This window comes from Microtus pennsylvanicus, chromosome 11 (genome assembly GCF_037038515.1).
Source record: "Microtus pennsylvanicus isolate mMicPen1 chromosome 11, mMicPen1.hap1, whole genome shotgun sequence".
Lineage (NCBI taxonomy): Eukaryota > Metazoa > Chordata > Mammalia > Rodentia > Cricetidae > Microtus > Microtus pennsylvanicus.
Window position 1 is genome coordinate 102,967,187 of NC_134589.1, and position 19,508 is coordinate 102,986,694.

Consider the following 19,508-nt stretch of genomic DNA (forward strand, 5'->3'; position numbering starts at 1 on the left):
GAGTCTACATTATTATGTAGCTATAGCTTGCTATGCAAACCAGGCCAGCCTTAAATACCTCTAGTGCTGGAATTAAAGTCATACACCACCATAAAAGCTTCTTGTTGCTGGGGACTGATTCCAGGGCCTTGTACTAAATGGTATCCCAAATCAAGTTTTTATTATTATTTTTTGGTTTTGTATGTTTTGAGGTCAGACCTTGCTATGTAGCCTTGGCTGTCCTGGAACTTGATACATAGAGATTGTGAAAGGGCTTTTTTAGGGAGAAATGACTTAGAGACACAGCCTATAGTACATTTGAGCCTTCTTAAACTTCTTTCAGAAATATGCTATACTTTTAAGTGCACAGATATTACACATATTTTCAAAATTTACTTATGAAGTTTTCTTAAAAATTTTTATTAACCTGTGCATAAACATGTGAGATGTGTGGGGAACACACACTCCATGGTACCGATGTGGAAGCCAGAGGGTAACTGTGGAGTTGGTTCTCTCTTTCTACCTTTCTGTGAGTTTAGGGAGTTATCAGGCATACTGGCTTTGTGGGTCAACTTGACACATGTTAGAGTCATCAGAGGAAGGAGCCTCACTTGAGGAAATACCTTAATGATATCCAGAAGCAAGGCATTTTCTCAATTAGTCATCAATGGGAGAGGGCCCAGCCCATGCTGGGGGGCCCTCCTTGAGCTGCTGGTCCTGGGTTCTATAAGGTGAGCTCAATAAGCCACAGGATGCCAGCCAGTAAGCAGCTCCCCTCCATGGCTTCCGCATAAGCTCCTGCATCCAGGTTCCTGCCCTATTTGAGTTCTTGTCCTGACTTCCTTCATATAAGCCAAATAAACCCTTTCTTTCCCAACTTGCCTTTTGGTCACGGTATTTTGTCACAGCAATAGAAGCTCTAACTAAGATATCAGGTATACATCAGCAGGCTGTAAGCACTTTTCCCTGCTAAGCCATATTGCTGCCCCATTTTTATGCTTTTTTAAAAAATATTTATTTATTTATTATGGACACACTATTCTGTTTGCATATATGTCTGTAGGCCAGAAGAGGACACCAGACCCCATTACAGATGGTTGTGAGCCACCATGTGGTTGCTGGGAATCGAACTCGGGTCCTTTGGAAGAGCACGCAATGCTCTTAACCACTGAGCCATCTCTCCAGCCCCCCATTTTTATGCTTTTTGATGGTATTATAAAAGACATTTTAAATTAAATTTCTTATTTATTACATTTATTTTGTGTGTATGTGTAGACACGCATGTCGCAGAGTGTAATGAAGTCAGAGAACAACTTATAGGACTCTGTTCTTTCACCATGAGATGAAACTCAGGTCATCTTTATCAACTGAGGCAAGCATCTTTATCAACTGAGCCATCTTTTTGGCCTTAAATTCAATTTCTAATTGTTTATTGCTAGATAGAAATCTAGAAACCTTATTAGGTTCATGAATCAGTTCCAGGAGATTTTCTTTAGAGTGTGTCACTCCTTGATGGGGCCTGGCGTTTTACTTCTTACAAGGCCAAGGCAGGATTACTATGGCCTTGTAAGAAGGCTAGGCTAAAGAACTGAGACTTCATCTTGATAAAACACTACAAACAAGACCCTGTCTCTTCAGCCGAGCACTCAGTGCCCTTGTACATACTAGGGTATGATACCTACCAGCACTTGCAACGAGCAGCAAGGGCAGTCTTCCTCTTTCTATGTCATCTTTGATCAGTTTCTCAAGAAAGGCAATGTCCTAGGACCAACAAACAAATCACAGAAATGTGAGCCAATCAGTATATAAAGTATACACTGAAAAATTATGACTTTGTGTGTATGTGGTGTGTATACATGCTCATGCATGTATGGATGGATGGATACTAGAGCACATTTGTGTATGGAGGCCAAAGGTCCACCTCAGCACCGTTCCTCAAGAGCAATTGTTCTGAGACAAGGTCTCTCACTGATCTCTCACAGCAAGGCCCAGGGATTAACCTGTAGTGATATTTTGTGTTTTAACAAATAAAGTTTGCCTGAAAGTGCAGAACTAAAAACCACTAAAGGCCAGGGAGTGGTGGCACACACCTTTAACCCCAGGACTCAGGAGACACAGGCGAAAGGATCACTGTGAGTTCAAGGTCACACTGGGCTAAGCAAGATTGAATCTGTCTAAAAGAGAAACCAGAGCTCTCACAAAGGTGATCCCAGCACTTGGGATCACACACCTTTAATGCCAGCACTAGGGAGGCGGAGACGGGAGCAGCGATATGGCTGGGCAGAGAGAGGAATTTAAAGTGGGAGGAGACAGAAGCTCAGATGCAGTTTGAGGTTTGGTGGAGACAGATGAGTCTGGAGATACAGTCTAAGGACAGAACTGCCCTTTTTGTTTGAACTTTCTACTGGCTACCTGCACTGCTTCTATGATTTCTCAGCTTTCACCCCCTAATATCTGAATTTGTGCTGCATCAATCTGACTCCACCTCCCCAGCAATAGGATTGATTACAAGCATGAACCACTATACCTGGCCTGAATTCTGTTTGTTTGAGACAGTGTCCCACTATATGACTCTAGTTGGCCTGAAACTTGCTATGTAAACCAGGTTGGCTTTGAACTCATAGAGATCTACCTGCTCTGCTGCTCAAGTGCTGGGATTAAGAGTGAGAGGACTAAAGGCATGTGCCAACACACTCAGCTAAATTCCCTATTTTTAAAACCCATAACTACAATATTAGTGAATTTTTTCCATGTGAGTTCTGGGGATTGAACTCAGGTTTTCATGTCTTCTCAGGAAGCACTTTAACAATTAATCCATTTGCCCACACACCCAGCAAGCTCAGGCAACCCAGGCTGGCCTTGAAGTTCTCATTCTGTCCCACCTCATCACGGGTGTGCAGCATGTTTGGTTTTATGTGATACTATGGCTCAATCCCAGGGCTCTAGGCATGTTGGGAAGAACTCTACCTAAGCTAATGCCCAGTGAAAAATTGTGAATACTAAAAGCACAGATGAATCAAAATAAATAACTCAAATAAGATATTTTTTTCATGTTAGGAAAACTATTTACTCTTGAATTTCAGCCTTAAAACATTAAAATATATTCAGTCTTATTAACATATATAAGAAAAGTATTTTAAAACCTCTGTATGCTATCAGGACAAAATGCATATTAGAAGAACTCAAAAAACATTATAGTTTTCTTGTGATTTACAGAATTGAGAGTTCTGAACTCTTTTTATTTGAGGCAGGATACAGCCCTGCTGATCTGGAACTTGCTATGTGGAAATTCACTTGCTGGGATTAAAGGTATGTGCTACCACCCCTCGCCTGAATTCCTCTGTTTAAAAGACTACTCCTAGAATATTAATAAATGTTCACCTGAATGACATTTACAACCTTTCCAAGAAGAGACCTTAACCTTTCTTTGATATCACCGAGTGATTTATTTTCTATTATTAATATTAAAGATTCCAAAGTATTCCTCCTATAGAAATTTCATAGTATTCAAAATTTTTTGTTGTTGATTTTGGGGCTTTTTTTTTTTTTTGAGACGGTTTTTCTATGTAGCTTTGATGTCTGTCCTGGGACTAGCTCTTGTAGAACAGGCTGGCTTTGAACTCACAGAGATCTGCCTGCCTCTGCCACCTGAGTGCTGGGATTAAAGGCGTGTGCCACCACCGCCCAGCATATTCAAATTTTTATTAACAAATTTTGCCTTCCATAATCATAGACAACAGAATAAATTTTTCTTATAGACTAATTAGAAAAATTAAAAGAGATTAAAGGGCTGGGTAACGGTGGCATATGCCTTTAATCACAGCATTTGGGAGGCAGAGGCAGGCAGATCACTGTGAGTTCGAGGCCAGCATGGTCTACAAGAGTTAGTTCTAGGACAGGTTCTAAAAACTACAGAGAAATCCTGTCTCAAAAAAACAAAACAAAACACAAAACAAAAAAACAAAGAGAGAGAGAGAGATTTAAAGGTAAAAACTGTACACATGCAAGACCAATACTCCTAGTTTTAAACATTTGCTTTTAAAGAAAATACTCTCTCATTCCCACAGAAACAGACAAGTAAACTATTTTGAAAATTGAAATGAAGAATCTCAGAGTTTATTCCTTTTCTTCTGTCTTCAGTATCAAGATGTTTATCTTACATGGGTAAAAAATGATCACAACTCAACCCTAAGATTACACTGAAGGACTTCATTTCAAAATCTGTCTATTCACATTGCAGGAAGATCACAATTCTGAAGTCAGCCTGGGCTTCCCAGGAAGATCTTAACAAATCAAAAAATGAAAGAAGATATGCCCACTCAAATCCAGATAGTAGTGATGACTAGCTAGACCTCTGAGTGTGAACAAAAATGTCTCACGCTTGCTTAGATGAGTGATGGTGAAAGGCTGGAGAGAGCACATTCTCAGCACACAAGGGGCTCAAATACCAAACAACCTCCCTCCCATCACCCCAAGAGAAGGTGATGAAGTAATACACAACTCCTTTAGAGCTACACAGGTCAGCCTTCATTCAAATACCAAGTGTACAGTGCACCACAATGGGTGCACTAACAACTAACAGGTTAGTAATTATCTGGAGGCCAGCAAATATAACCTCAGAAAGAAATGGTTTTCAAAATCTAATTCTATTATTACCATAGAAACCCCAAACCAAGTACTCACCATCTGATGCTGAGATCCAAACATAGTGTTACAGGGCACACGACACAAGCAAGGCAGGGGTAAGCCAAGCTACAAGAAGAAACACACTGTTTACTTATGATGGCGAGAGACTGAACAACAAAGACAAGCCAAAATTATTCTTTAAAAACAGAATCTCAGTGAGGCATAATAGAGTATGTCTGTTATCTTATTTCTGAGGCTGGAGATCACATATGTGAAGTCAGCTTGGGCTACATAATTAGTTAGACCCTACCTTTAAAATTTAAAAGAAAAGCCTGGGTGGTAGTGGCGCACGCCTTTAATCCCAGCACTTGGGAGGCAGAGGCAGGCAAATATCTGTTGAGTTTTTAGGCCATCCTGTGATGTGGGATTCCCCTCTGTATGCTGTGAATATCAATGGTTAATAAAGAAACTGTCTTGGGCCTGGCACAGGAAACGGGGGTGGAGGAACTAAACTGAATGCTGGGAGAAAGAAGGAGGAGTTAGGGAGAAGCCATGGAGCTGCTGCTGGAGACAGACATGCTGAAACTTTCCTGGTAGTCCACGACCTCATGGTGATGCACAGATTAATGGAGATGAGTTAAATTAAAATGTAAAAGCTAGCCAATAAGAAGCTAGAGCTAATGGGCCAAGCCGTGATTTAATTAATACAGTTTCTGTGTGGTTATTTCGAGAGTCTGGGCAGCTGGGAAACAAACAAGTGGCCTCCCCACTACAAGCCTGGTCCACAGAGCAAGTTCCAGGTCAGGCTCCAAAGTTAAACAGAAAAACCAACAAGAGAAAGATTTAAAATAACAACAAAACAACAACAACCTCCCCTCAAGAATTCAGGTTTATAAATACATCATGTTAAAGGACATCTGGAAAGTTAATCTCTCTCACTCCCAAATGGTGACTTAACAAATGCTTTATATGCTTCTTTTCCAAACAAAGAAACTACCATGCACCCTGCATTCTGAGGTGAGGAGGGTGATTGAGATTCTTTTCCCAGATGTTCAGAGAGGGTCTTATTTATGGGTTCTCCTACCCTTAAAAAGTAATAAATATGGATTAGCAGAAATATATTGCTTACAAGAAGCAAAGTCAATGCCATGGATGGAGAAAGTTGTCAAATTTTATATTCTTAATATTTAGTTTCCAAGCACAGAGCTTGTAAGTTTTAGGAACTGCAAACAGGTACAGAATAAAACGTAAAATGCAGTGAGTAATTCATTCGCACATTTCCTCTAGAAAGGACTTTCTGCAGTACCTTTTCCTTTGACACTGCCAGGGACTGGACCAGGGCATTATGATGCAAGGCAAGTGCTCTGCTATTGAGCTACACCTCATCCCTTCCTTAAAGTATTAAAGGAAAAAAAAAAGGAAAACAAAGATTCACTTCAAAAATAAATCCTAGCCAGGCAGTGGTAGTACACGCCTTTAATCCCAGCACTTGGGAGACAGAGGCAGGTGGATCTATGAATTAATTTGAGGCCAGCATGGTTTCCAGAATGAGTTCCAGGACAGCCAGGGCTGTTACACAGAGATATCCCATCTCAAAAGACAAAACAAATAAACAAAGTAAATCCTGAATTTCTAGCACATGGGAGGCTGAAAAAAGAGGATGGCCAATTCAGAGACACCCTAAGCTACAAAATGAGTTTGATTTCAGCCTGAGCTACACTCATGGTACGATCTCACCGGAAAAAAGATAAGCTGGGTATGGTGGCCCACATCTGGGCCATCCTTCTGCCTCTATTTTATAAGTTCTAGAATTACAGGTGCATACCAACAAGCCCAGTGAGACTGTCTTAAAAGGGCTAAGGAAGCTGGGTGGTGGTGGCGCAGCCTTTACTCCCAGAACTTGGGAGGCAGAGGCAGGCGAACTCTGAGTTCCAGGCCAGCCTGGTGTACAAAGTGATTTCCAGGACAATTAGAACTGTTACACAGAGAAACCCTGTCTCAAAGAGGGGAAAAAGGAGGTGGGGGGGCTAAGGAAGAGGTATGGGTAAGTACAAGAGAAAGAGAGACTGACTTTCATGGACAACAAGTTCAATTTACAGTATCACCAACAGAAAAAAAAACATTTTAAGTGAAAATGCCTCCTGTAAACTACAAATTTTTCACTATTAATGGTTTCATATATATCCTTTTGAACATCTGGTAACTGTAAATACACAATTTAGGTAAATCTGGTAACCGCTAAAACATGATATACCCCTGTTATAAAAGCAACTAAATTCAACCAGGAGGTGGTGGCACACGCCTTTAATCCCAGGACGCAGGAGGCAGAGGCAGGCGGATCTCTGAGAGTTCGAGGCCAGCCTGGTCTACAAGAGCTAGGTCCAGGACAGGCTCCAAAGCTACAGAGAAACCCTGTCTCAAAAAACAAAAAAAAAAAAAAAAAAAACAAAAAACAAAACGGCAACTAAATTCTATAGAACCATGTAAATACAGCTACAGCTACATCCCGTTTGAAGTATTGGTTGTCTTTAGGTACTCGAAATCACTGAATTTATCTATTACACATTATTTCTAAATACAGTAACTTTTTTGTGGGGTGAGTTCTCTACGTAACAGCTCTGGCTGTCCTGAAACTTGCTCTGTAGATTAGGCTGGCCTTGAACTTACAGAGATCTGCCTGCCTCTGCTTTCTGAGTGCTAGAATTAAAGGCATGCACCATCGCTGCCTGACTAATAACATTTATTTTGAGATATAGCAACACTATACAGTCTAGGCTCGTACAATTTTTCTTCTTTTAATTTTTTGATTGATGGGGCATATATTCTCTCCTTTTCCTTGCTGAGGCAGCATCTCTTTTTTGGTTTGTATCCTGCTACTTCCTCCAGGTTAATTAGCCTGTGAGCCTCTGGACAATTCTCCTGTCTCCAGATCCCATCTCACCATGGTAATTCTGGGATTACATAATCATGCCAGTGTATCAGGCTTTCTTATATGAGCTCTGGTGAACAAACCACCCTGCTAGCCTACAGTGCTGCATTGTTTGTATAACAAAAAAAAACATATAAATAATCTTTTTTTTCAACTTGACACAAACAGCAGCTGGAAAAATGCATCTATATGTTTGAAATGTTTAAAAAATAGAGGGGTTTGAGTGATGGCTCAGTGGTTACAAATACTTGCTGAGGATATGAGTTTTGTTCCCAGCACCCACATCAGGTGGCTTACGGCCACCTGCAAATCAGCTCCAGACCTCCACAGACACCAGTATACACCTGATATACACTTACAGATAGACATACATACGTAAAAGCATCTTTTTAAAAAAGTTTAAAAGGTTGTGTAGTAGTGGTACATACCTTCAATCCCAGCACTTGGAAGGCAGAAGTAGGTGGATCTCTGTGTGTTCAAGACCAGTCTGGTCTACAAATTCCAGGACAGTTAGAACTGTTACAAAGAAAAACCCTGTCTCAACACCCACACGAAGAAGAAGAAGAAGAAGAAGAAGAAGAAGAAGAAGAAGAAGAAGAAGAAGAGGAAGAAGAGGAAGAAGAGGAAGAAGAGGAAGAAGAGGAAGAAGAGGAAGAAGAGGAAGAAGAGGAAGAAGAGGAAGAAGAGGAAGAAGAGGAAGAAGAGGAAGAAGAGGAAGAAGAGGAAGAAGAGGAAGAAGAGGAAGAAGAGGAAGAAGAGGAAGAAGAGGAAGAAGAGGAAGAAGAGGAAGAAGAGGAAGAAGAGGAGGAAGAGGAGGAGGAAGAGGAGGAGGAGGAAGGGGGGGAGGAGGAGGAGGAGGAGGAAGAGGAGGAGGAGGAGGAGGAGGAGGAGGAAGAGGAAGAGGAGGAGGAGGAGGAGAAAAAAAACCCAAACAAACAAAAACGGTCTAAAAAAATGCTGGGCAGTGGTGGCGCACGCCTTTAATCCCAGCACGCAGGAGGCAGCGGCAGGTGGATCTCTGTGAGTCCGAGGCCAGCCTGGTCTACAAGAGCTAGCTCCAGGACAGGCTCCAAAGCCACAGAGAAACCCTGTCTTGAAAAACCAAAAATAACATAAAGCATTGGGGCTGCAGGTGTAGCTCAGTGTGCACAGACCCTGCTGAGCACGTGTGAAGCCTTGGGTTTGAGCTCTAGCAGTAGTAAGAAAAACAAGCCATAATGTGGGAGTCCCTCTGTATGCTGTAAATGTGCTTTGTTACTATTAGTTAATAAAGAAGCTGCTTTGGGTCTATGGCAGCTCAGAATAGAGCAAGACAGGAATTCCAAGCAGAAATAGAGGGGGGAAAAAAAGGCAGAGTCAGAGAGAAATGATGTAGCTGCTGAGACAGACTCCAGAACCTTACCAGTAAACCACAGACTCCTGGCAACACAGAGAATAGAAACGGGTTAATTTAAGATGTAAGAGTTAGTTTATAAGAAGCCTAAGCTAATACGTCAAGCAACGTTATCATTAATATAGTTTCTGTGTAATTATTTTGGGTCTGGGAGGCCGAGAAACAAACGAGCGGCCTCTGCCTACAAAGTCACATGAGAAGTTTGTTAAAATATCTATCTTTGGGGGATGGAGCGATGGGTCAGGTGTGAAGAGCACTTAGTGATCTGTGTTTGGTTACTGACAGTCATACTGAGATGTTCACAATCACCTGTAATACCAATTCTAGGGCATGTGATGCCCTCTTTTGGTGTCAGTAGTAACCTGCATAAATGCAAATACAAATGTGTACGCACACACACATACATACAAATAAAAATAAAATAGTATGCATTTATCTTTGGGACTGGGGAGATGGCTTAGAGGCAAAGCACTTGCTGCACAAATGAAAGGACTACAGTTTGAATCCCCAGAAACTTATGTAAATGCCAGGTGGGAGTAGTCATTCACTTGTAATTCTAGTTCTGGAAGGCACAGTCGGAATCTGCGGAGCAAGCTCTGGATTTGACTAAGAGACCCTAACTCAATGAATGAGAAAGAAGAATATTTGAGGCTGACTCCTTGACATCATCAACCCTGAGCCTCCATGAATACATATGTACCTATTCCACACAGACATATAAAAATACGCACACATATACACATGAAGAAATGGGGTGTTAACAACAACCACCACCTGTTTTAATATTACCTGATTACAGAGGTATTGGCCCAGGCCAGGTCTAGCAGCAGCACTAAGATATATGACAGGCTTTTTGTTATATAACACGTCAAATCCATCCACTACAAAGTCTTCATAGCGAGAATGAATGGCAAGCCTACAGATCTTAGCAAGTCCTTCTCTCTCTTCCTCATGGAAGTAAGTGCATCCATTTTCATACCTATTAAGAGATCACATATGTTAATGTACTCTTTTTTAATTTTTAAAAAGGTTTTGTTTTTATGTGTGTTTGTCTGCATGTATGTATGTGCACCACATGTGTGTAGTGTCCAAAGAGGTCAGAAGAGTCATCTGATCCCCAGAACTGAAGTTACAGATGGTTGTGAACAACCATATGGGTTTTTCCTAGAAGAGCAGCCAGTGCTCTCTTCACTAGTCAGCTACCTCTCCAGCTGCATATTAATATACTTCTGTTTCTAGTCATATAAAATCATGAAAGCAATTCTTTCCTCACAGACACTACTCCTACACAAGGCAGAGGGGACACAGTGAGGAACCCCTTTCCCTTTCATTTTCATTATCTTGCTACTCACTGTAGTTGTAGGTTATAAAGGAGAGAAGCAAAGACCCAGCATCCACACCTAGCTCTGGAAACAAAATAACAGAAATTATAGAAACAAAGACTAAAGTCCCCAGAAATAAGAGCCTGAAGATAATGGCTCTCGCTTGTTCCTCCTGAAGGCTGGTGCCAAAGACTGACAGGACAGGAGTTTCAGCACTAAGACTGAAATAAAAGAAGCATTAACATGCTCACTTAATCCTCAAATGAAATAGCTATTTATGCTCTCACCATTTAATACAAGACAAAACCTAGGCCAGGTGGTGGTGGTGCACACCTTTAATCCCAGCACTCAGGAGGCAGAGGCAGGCGTATCTCTATGAGTTCTAGGCCAGGCTGGTCTACAAGAGCTAGTTCCAGGTCAGGCTCCAAAGCTACAGAGAAACCTTGTCTTGAAAAACCAAAAAAAGAAGAAGGCAAAACCTAGGTATGAAGAGGTTAAGCAAAGAGTCAAAGCCATATGAAGCACCATGGAAACACTGCTCACAATCCATGTCTGATTCTGACTCACCCTTATCAGGAATTAAAAACTTGTAAGGCTGACTGGAGAGCACCAGCAAGGCTGCTCATAACTATCTGGAACTCTAGTTTCAGGGGATTTGATGTCCTGTTTTGGCCTCCTTGGACACTGTACATATGTGGTGCATATTCACACATGCAGTCAAAACACACATACATGTTAGAAAAAAAGTAGAGCTAGGTGTTGTGGCAACTGGGAGGAAGAGGTAGGCAGATCTCCGGGAGTTTGAAGCAGATTGGTCTACACAGCAGGTTTCAGGACAGCCAGGCTACATAGATATCCCGTCACAAACAAACAAGTAAACCCAAATTTAAACAAACAAACATGAAAGATCTATTTGACAAGAACTATAAGTCTTTGAAGAAAGAAATTGAAGAGGATACCAGAAAATGGAAGGACCTCCCTTGCTCTTGGATTGGGAGGATCAACATAGTAAAAATGGCAATTCTACCAAAAGCAATCTATAGATTCAATGCAATCCCCATCAAAATCCCATCAAAATTCTTCACAGATCTGGAGAAGACAATAATCAACTTTATATTGAAAAACAAAAACCCAGGAGAGCCAAAACAATCTTATACAATAAAGGATTGTCTGGAGGCATTACCATCCCTGACTTCAAACTCTATTACAGAGCTACAGTATTGAAAACAGCTTGGTATTGGCATAAAAACAGAGAAGTCGACCAATGGAATCGTATAGAAGAGCCTGACTTTAACCCACAAACCTATGAACACCTGATTTTCGATAAAGGAGCTAAATGTATACAATGGAAAAAAGAGAGCATCTTCAACAAACTGTGCTGGCAAAACTGGATGTCAATCTGTAGAAGAATGAAAATAGATCCATATCTATCACCATGCACAAAACTCAAGTCCAAATGGATTAAAGACCTCAATATCAGCCCGAACACACTGAACCTGATAGAAGAGAAAGTGGGAAGTACTCTACAGCACATGGGCACAGGAGACCACTTCCTACGTTTAACCCCAGCAGCACAGACACTAAGGGCATCATTGAATAAATGGGACCTCCTGAGGCTGAGAAGCTTCTGTAAAGCAAAGGACACTGTCACTAAGACAAAAAGGCAACCCACTGACTGGGAGAAGATCTTCACCAACCCCGCAACAGACAAAGGTCTGATCTCCAAAATATATAAAGAACTCAAGAAACTAGACCGCAAAAGGCTAATCAACCCAATTATAAAATGGGGCACTGAGCTGAACAGAGAATTCTCAACAGAAGAACTTCAAATGGCCAAAAGACACTTAAGGTCACGCTCAACTTCCTTAGCAATCAGGGAAATGCAAATCAAAACAACTTTAAGATACCATCTTACACCTGTCAGAATGGCTAAAATAAAAAACACCAATGATAGCCTTTGCTGGAGAGGTTGTGGAGAAAGGGGTACACTCACCCATTGCTGGTGGGAATGCAAACTTGTGCAACCACTCTGGAAAGCAGTGTTTCGGTTTCTCACGAAATTCGGGATCAACCTACCCCTGGATCCAGCAATACCACTCTTGGGAATATACCCAAGAGAGGCCCTATCATACAACAAAAGTATATGCTCAACTATGTTCATGGCAGCATTGTTTGTAATAGCCAGAACCTGGAAACAACCTAGATGCCCTTCAACGGAAGAATAGATGAAGAAAGTATGGAATATATACATATTAGAGTATTGCTCAGCAGTAAAAAACAAGGACTTCCTGAATTTTGCATACAAATGGATGGAAATAGAAAACACTATCCTGAGTGAGGTAAGCCAGACCCAAAAAGAGGAACATGGGATGTACTCACTCATATTTGGTTTCTAGCCATAAATAAAGGACATTGAGCTTATAATTCATGTTCCTAGAGAAGCTAAATAAGAAGGTGAATCCAAAGACAAACACATAGGCATCCTCATGAATATTAACCTTCATCAGGCAATGAAAGGAGACAGAGACAGAGACCCACATGGGAGCACCAGACAGAAATCTCAAGGTCCAAATCAGGAGCAGAATGAGAGAGAGCACGAGCAAGGAACTCAGGACCACGAGGGGTGCACCCACACACTGAGACAATGGGGATGTTCTATCGGGAACTCACCAAGGCCAGCTGGCCTGGGTCTGAAAAAGCATGGGATAAATCCGGACTAGCTGAACATAGTGGACAATGAGGAATACTGAGATCTCAAGAACAATCGCAGTGGGTTTTTTGAACCTACTGCATGTACTGGCCTTGTGGGAGCCTAGGCAGTTTGGATGCTCACCTTACGAGACCTGGATAGAGGTGGGCAGTCCTTGGGCTTCCCACAGGTCAGGGAACCCTGATTGCTCTTTGAGCAGATGAGGGAGGGGGACTTGATCAGGGGGAGGGGGAGGGAAATGGGAAGCGGTTGCAGGGAGGAGGCAGAAATCCTTAATAAATAAATAAATTAAAAAAAAATAAATAAACAAACAAACATACACATCTCCTTCATAATACCTTTCCCAGTAAATAAATGAATCCTTAAAAAACAACTGCAACAAAATCTAGCTCATAACACCTTTACCTGAAAATCCGGCGTAGCCATAAGGTAGTGTCTGAAAGTATCCTGGTTGTAAGTTTTCTCAGCTTCTCTTTGTCCAGAGTTGAAATATAAGCACCCAGACTATGACCCAACAAAGCCATGTGACCTTGTTCTCCAATATTCTGAATTCTGTTAATCAAAGTCATTGGAGTATTAAGAACTGATTATCACCAAAGCATAGAAAAGGAAATAAAATTTAAACAGTATTTCACAGAAATTTGGCAGACTTTCAATTCACTTCCTGTCCTATAGAGAAATTCAGAACAAAAATGTGTATGAGGTGATGACAATTTGAAAAGAAAAATACTTTGAAAATTGATTTCTGAAAGATAAATATCCTTCTCTTTACTGACAATGCAAACTGTTCTTAAATTCTGTTAAAATATAGTTAAATATCAGCCTTAAGAGCTATCGAGGAGGGTGGGAAAGATGGCTCAGAAGTATAAGAGCAGTAGCTACTCTTGCACAGGACCTAAGTTCTGTTTCCAGCACTCTATCCCAAGGGATTCAACACACTCTGCTAGTCTCTAAAGGCATCAGGCACATAAGTGGTGCACAGATATATAGGCAGGCAAAACGTCCATACACCAAAAATAACGATGATGGTGAGCTGCAGAGGAAGACACTACAGCTCTGTGTGGGGTGCTGGCCTACATGGATGGCCACACATATGTAGCATACACTCACACAGACACATATACATAATATTTTTAAGTCTTAAAAAAGTCTGCTTTTTTTTAAACAACTTTTAAAAAAGGTTCTGAGGCTTGAACTTGAGATCTTGCCCATGCGAAGCAAGTGTTCTACCACTGAGCTACAAATAAGTATCAAATAAGTCTTAAAACATACAAAAAGACATAATCTAGTTCATAAGAAAAATATGCTGAAATACCTAACCTTCTATTTCTCACTCACTTATCAAAGACCCTTAAGTCTGTTAGCACCATTGCAGCAATCACACCCTGCTGGTCAGCCTCTGGACTGGCTCATCTCCTAGGAGCACGGGGCTCTGCGAAATTAAAAATGTTAGCACGATTGCAGCAATCACACCCTGCTGGTCAGCCTCTGCACTGGCTATCTCCTAGGAGCATGGAGCTCCACGAAATTAAAGACGCACGCATGCATTATCTGACCCGCATCCCCAAACACATGGCCAATGCAAGAAATGACATATTTCTATTTATCTATTCAAAGTAAAATAAAATTGCTCTTAGCAAAGTAAAGCCCCTTGTATGATATGCGATGAACCAAGTCCTAAGTGAAAAAAACAATCAGGACACTTAGATAGTATTTAAGTACTGGATGGGGGTGTGGCTGTATACACAAACACATAAAATACCTGTGGAAGAAAAATAAACTGGTCATCGTCTATAGCCAGAAAAGAGAACTACATAGAAAAACCTGTGTGTGTGTTTCAGTACTGGGAATTGAACTCAGGGCACATACATGTTACCATAGAAAACTATTTTTGTATACCCTTTCTTATCTTCTCAGTTGTACTGTGCTATGTTTTTGGTCTTGCTATGCAGCCCTACAGTGCCTACAAACTTGTGACCCCCTTGCTTTTGCCTCCAGAATGCTAGGATTACAGGTGTATACCACCATGACTAGTTTATCTTCTGCCTTTCAAACTACTACTGATAGCACACAAAAAAAAAAATTGAAGAAGGCTAATCAATTTAACTGTAGTAATTCTTAGCAGGTTAAAGAAGAAATGGAAAAAGCACATGGAAGTGCCGTATCTTTCTAGTACCTAACATCATAAAAATGTCGGGCTCTACTCTTTTTGTTGTTGTTGTTTTGTTTTTGTTTTTTTCGAGACAGGGTTTCTCTGTAGCTTTGGAGCTTGTCCTGGCACTAGCTCTATAGACCAGGCTGGCCTTGAATTCAGAGAGCTGAGATTGAAGGCATGCACCATCACCAAACAGGCTCAATATAACTCTTAGTGAAATTATTACTCAATGAAATTTCTTTCTTGAGCCACTCATGAGAACAGAATCAAGAACAGATTTTTTTTTCCTCAGACAGTGTTTTTCTGTGTAGCCCTGGCTTTCCTGTAACTTGCTCTGTAGCCCAGGCTGGCCTCTAACTCAGAGATCTGCTTGCCACGCTTCCCAAGTGCCACCACCACTTAGCCAAGAACAAACTTTCAAAGATAAACTGCCAAAACTCCAGCATTACCGGGTGCTCTGGGGCTCCTCGTCTTCATCTCCATGCATCAGATTCTGAACTAACTGGAGGATGCTTACCATATCTTGTCCACTGCAGAACAAAAAAAAGAGTTAGGTGGGTGAAAAGAATGCATATGCATGCCCCTCCCCTCCATCTCCCAACCATTTCCCTCATTCAAACTAACTTGAAGCTGTTTTTTTGTTTTTTTCCTTTTTAAACATTTGGTAGCTAGCTACAAGACAAAGAATATTAAGAGCAGCTTATACATTTTCAATGACACTTAAATATTATAACTTTACCTATTCTTTGACCAAATTTTAAGTTTTATTTTTGAAAGTATTTCCAGTCTTGCTCTAGCTATATTTCTATAATGGATCATTTCATTCTTGAAAAGCAGAGACTATTTAATAAGTATAAGAGCCAGTCTTTGTAAGCAGGGTGGTGGTGGCTCACACCTTTAATCCCAGCACTTCGGGAGGCAGAGGCCGGTGGTTCTCTGTGAGTTCAAGGACAGCTTCGCCTAAAAGAGCTAGTTCAAGGTCAGGCTCCAAAGCTACAGAGAAACCCTGTCTAGGAAAAAATTGGAAAAAGAGCCAGTCTTTATAAAATGCTAGAAGGCCATAAAACAAACAAGAATTCTCTATTGACAAGACTCTGGAGTCTGGTCCATTTGAATCAACAGCCTTAAACATGTAATCATTTATTTCCAACTCTTATCCAAGTTGGAAAATTTGAGATCTGCTTAGAGTCTGAATAGAGTATAATAGAGTCTAATAGACAAGACGTGCTCAGTATATGAGATGGAAACAGGATAAAAATGTCAATGACTACAACAGTATGAAATGGCAGGCAATTTATGGTGTATAAAATGTAAAAATATTAATAAGAATAGTATTGATAAAAATTTTCTCCTAAAAAAAAAAAAAGCACCAGCTTTGGAGGGATATATAGTGGGGAGTGGTAAAGAGCTTGCCTAGCATGTATGAACTCTAGGTTCAATCCCAAAGACCACAAAAATAGTAGCAAAAAGTAAAAGAAGCGCCATCAAAACAATGCTCTACACTCATCTCACCCAAGGTGCTAACCTGAAATGCTGTGATCCTTTAACACTGCAGAGGTGGGGGGAGGGGGGGAAGCTGAGGCTCACTTGGCTGGTATCCCTGGGACCTTGAGCGGGAGGTCCAAAGTGGCTGAGCCCAAGAGTTATAGAATGGAGAGGGATAATCAGACAGTGCCTGTAAAGCACTTACTAGCTTCAAATACTAGACTCCTGACCACTGTTACAGTGTTTTTAATGTGCTGCCAGTCTAAGAATTCCAGATGTTCTTGGGAGGTCTAGAAAAATTTTTGAGTAATTAGGAAAATAAACAAGTCCTTGTCCTTTCACACCTGGGATAGGAGATGGGGCCTACTTCCTACTGAGTGGTAAAAGTTCTAGAGGACTTCAAATCATTAGGATCCATGCTACAAGCAGGAACAACTGAAAACATGACATCTGGGAGTGTTGGGCATGATATTTGCTGTATGGTGTGATAACTTCCTCAATGCTTTCTTTTGTAATCTTGTACAATTTATATTCAGGTCAAAGAACAGTTCAAGGGAGTTGTACTGTTGACCTAAGTGCAGTTTCCTGGTTATAAAAGAAAAATGGTTTGCCTCAAGGAAGCTGGGCTGGGATTTTAATTGCAGATCATCTGCTAGCATCCTGTGAAAATGACAGCCAGGTATTTCTTTTTCACAAGTAGTTCAAACCACAAGGAGTTGATAAATTTGCTTTAGCTGCAAAACAAATTAATCACTCCAGCAATGATTAAAGCTGACATTTTCCTTTCATTTACTATAGTATGTGTTTTTCATTTTTGTTTTGTTTTTGAGACAAAGGTCTCTTATGTAGCCCTGGCTGTACTGGAACTCCAGGTGTAGACAAGTCTGGCCTTGAACTCAGAGATCTGCCTGTCTCTGTCTTCTGGGATTAAAGGCATACACCACTGCCTGGCTCATTTACTAGTATATAAAAATCATAAAGTGTACCAAATTAAAATATCTCCCACAATATAATTCAGTCTACAAGAAAGATTACAGGTTTCAAGAATGAACTAGTTTGCTATCCCAGTTATAGCTATGAATTCATGAATGGGATATAGTTCTGAAAGGGGAGCCAGGTATGGTGGGATACGCCCATAATCTAGTACTCAGAAGGTTGAGACCAGAAGACTGTCACCAATTGAAGGCAAGGCAATGACCAAAAACAATTCTGAGGGAGAATGAAGCTAGTAAGCTCACTATTATCACCAACTAGCCAGTTTTTTAATGTCCTACTGAGTAACCACCTAAACTATCTTGGTACCCATTCAAAGTAAACTTGTAAGAAAATAACAGTAAAGTAAAATTTTGGTTTAAGAAAAACGTATATCCTAACTAAAGGTATTGATCCTCATTGCCACCTACCTGCCTTGGAGTGGCCCTGGAATGTCCTCTGATACTGGCTTCTTTCCATTTTCCTCTTCTATTCTTCTGGTTTAAAGGAAAGAAAGAGCTGACTGTATGTTTAACCAATCAAGTTTCTAACATATGAGTATGCGAACATGTGACTTTACCTAAAACATTCAAAGACTGATGAAGATTTTAAACACATTCACTTCATCTCCCTAGAACCCAGAGATACTTGAGAGTTTCAGGAAAAGAACGTGAAACAACCACTTCCACAACGACTTGGTCAGTTGATCCTCATGCGACAACATCTATACTGAGAAGTATTTAAATATTAAAATTAACACACTCCATAAACAAAACTCTAAAGTGGCAGAACTGAAAGGTCCTTCCTAAAATTTCAAAATCCTTTGATTGCAAAGCACCTTCTTCTACTCAGTATCTGTACCTTTAAAGTCAACAGAATCTGACATCCTAGAGATGGAAATGGTTATAACAGGAAGAAACTAGAACCACCAGATTCAAAACCACTGGACACACTCCAACGTGGCCTACATGCTCACCTCTGACTGTTTTCCAGCATCCGCATCACCTCCTTCAAGTTTTTTCCCATTTCAGCTAATGTAGGGTCTGCTATCTAAGAAATAAACCAAAAAGGCAAAATTTTAACATTCCTTTATTATTACATTTTATTTATTCTTAAAAAAAATATTTTTCTGTAGTTTAGGCTATCCTAGAATTCATGGCAATTCTCCTTCCTCAGTGCTAGAATTACCACATGAGCTACCACATCTAACTTGGTTACATAATTCATTCAGAAAAATCAAATACAAGTGCACTTCCCTTGGATTTGTTTGTTTGGTTGGTTTGGTTTGGTTTTCGAGTTGGGGGCTTTTCTGTGTAACAGCCCCAGCTGTCCCGGAACTAGCCTGGCCTTGAACTCACAAAGATCCGCCAGCCTCCTGCTGACTCCTGTTATCACAACACTCTGGCTTCCTAAACAAGACCTGAAGAAGCTACAAACACGCTAAATCTTATAGGGTCCCACCCACATACAGGCAACTAAGGAGTCCTGAGAACATAAGAAATAGTTCTCCCGGATGTGCCCCTAATGGTTATCTACTACCAAGTGGTCAACTCTGAAATCACAAACATACAAATTACACTAAACAGACTGAGCAGGTTGTATAGGGGAAATGATGCAAATATATTTCAACTTACAAGTAATAAATAATAACATGGAAAGCAAGAAATCACAGGAAACCAAGAAAAGGGAGATGCTATCTTTCCTTTGACTTCAACGATGATTCTTGTTGTGTTCTAAATAATTACATTACAACCATATTGCAGATAAGGGGCCGTAATTTCCAGGGGGAATGGAGAAAGGAACATGGGAGGAAAAGTAAGGGGAGAAAATGATGAAATTATATTCTAATTTTTAAAAAAGATTAGTGCCTGATCAACCTACAGGGCTACACTGCCCGGTACCTCCTCTCTCTTCCTATCCCATCCAGCTTACATCCA

The 19,508-nt window shown here is 40.7% G+C and overlaps 1 protein-coding gene across 2 annotated transcripts in view; it reads right to left on the reverse strand.

The window, feature by feature from the left end:
• The window catches only part of Pdxdc1 (pyridoxal dependent decarboxylase domain containing 1), a 70,502-nt gene that overhangs the window by 29,944 nt on the left and 21,050 nt on the right, over positions 1 to 19,508 (reverse strand). The window contains exons 2-8 of one of the 2 annotated variants that reach the window (XM_075942089.1): positions 18,548 to 18,621; positions 18,003 to 18,068; positions 15,564 to 15,644; positions 13,365 to 13,511; positions 9,717 to 9,906; positions 4,663 to 4,731; positions 1,662 to 1,740 (exon numbers count right to left, since the gene is read on the reverse strand). In XM_075942089.1, coding sequence (XP_075798204.1) covers positions 1,662 to 1,740; positions 4,663 to 4,731; positions 9,717 to 9,906; positions 13,365 to 13,511; positions 15,564 to 15,644; positions 18,003 to 18,068; positions 18,548 to 18,621 — 706 coding nt within the window. The remainder of the gene's footprint in view (positions 1 to 1,661; positions 1,741 to 4,662; positions 4,732 to 9,716; positions 9,907 to 13,364; positions 13,512 to 15,563; positions 15,645 to 18,002; positions 18,069 to 18,547; positions 18,622 to 19,508) is intronic. The other variant, XM_075942088.1, reaches the window with a different exon arrangement.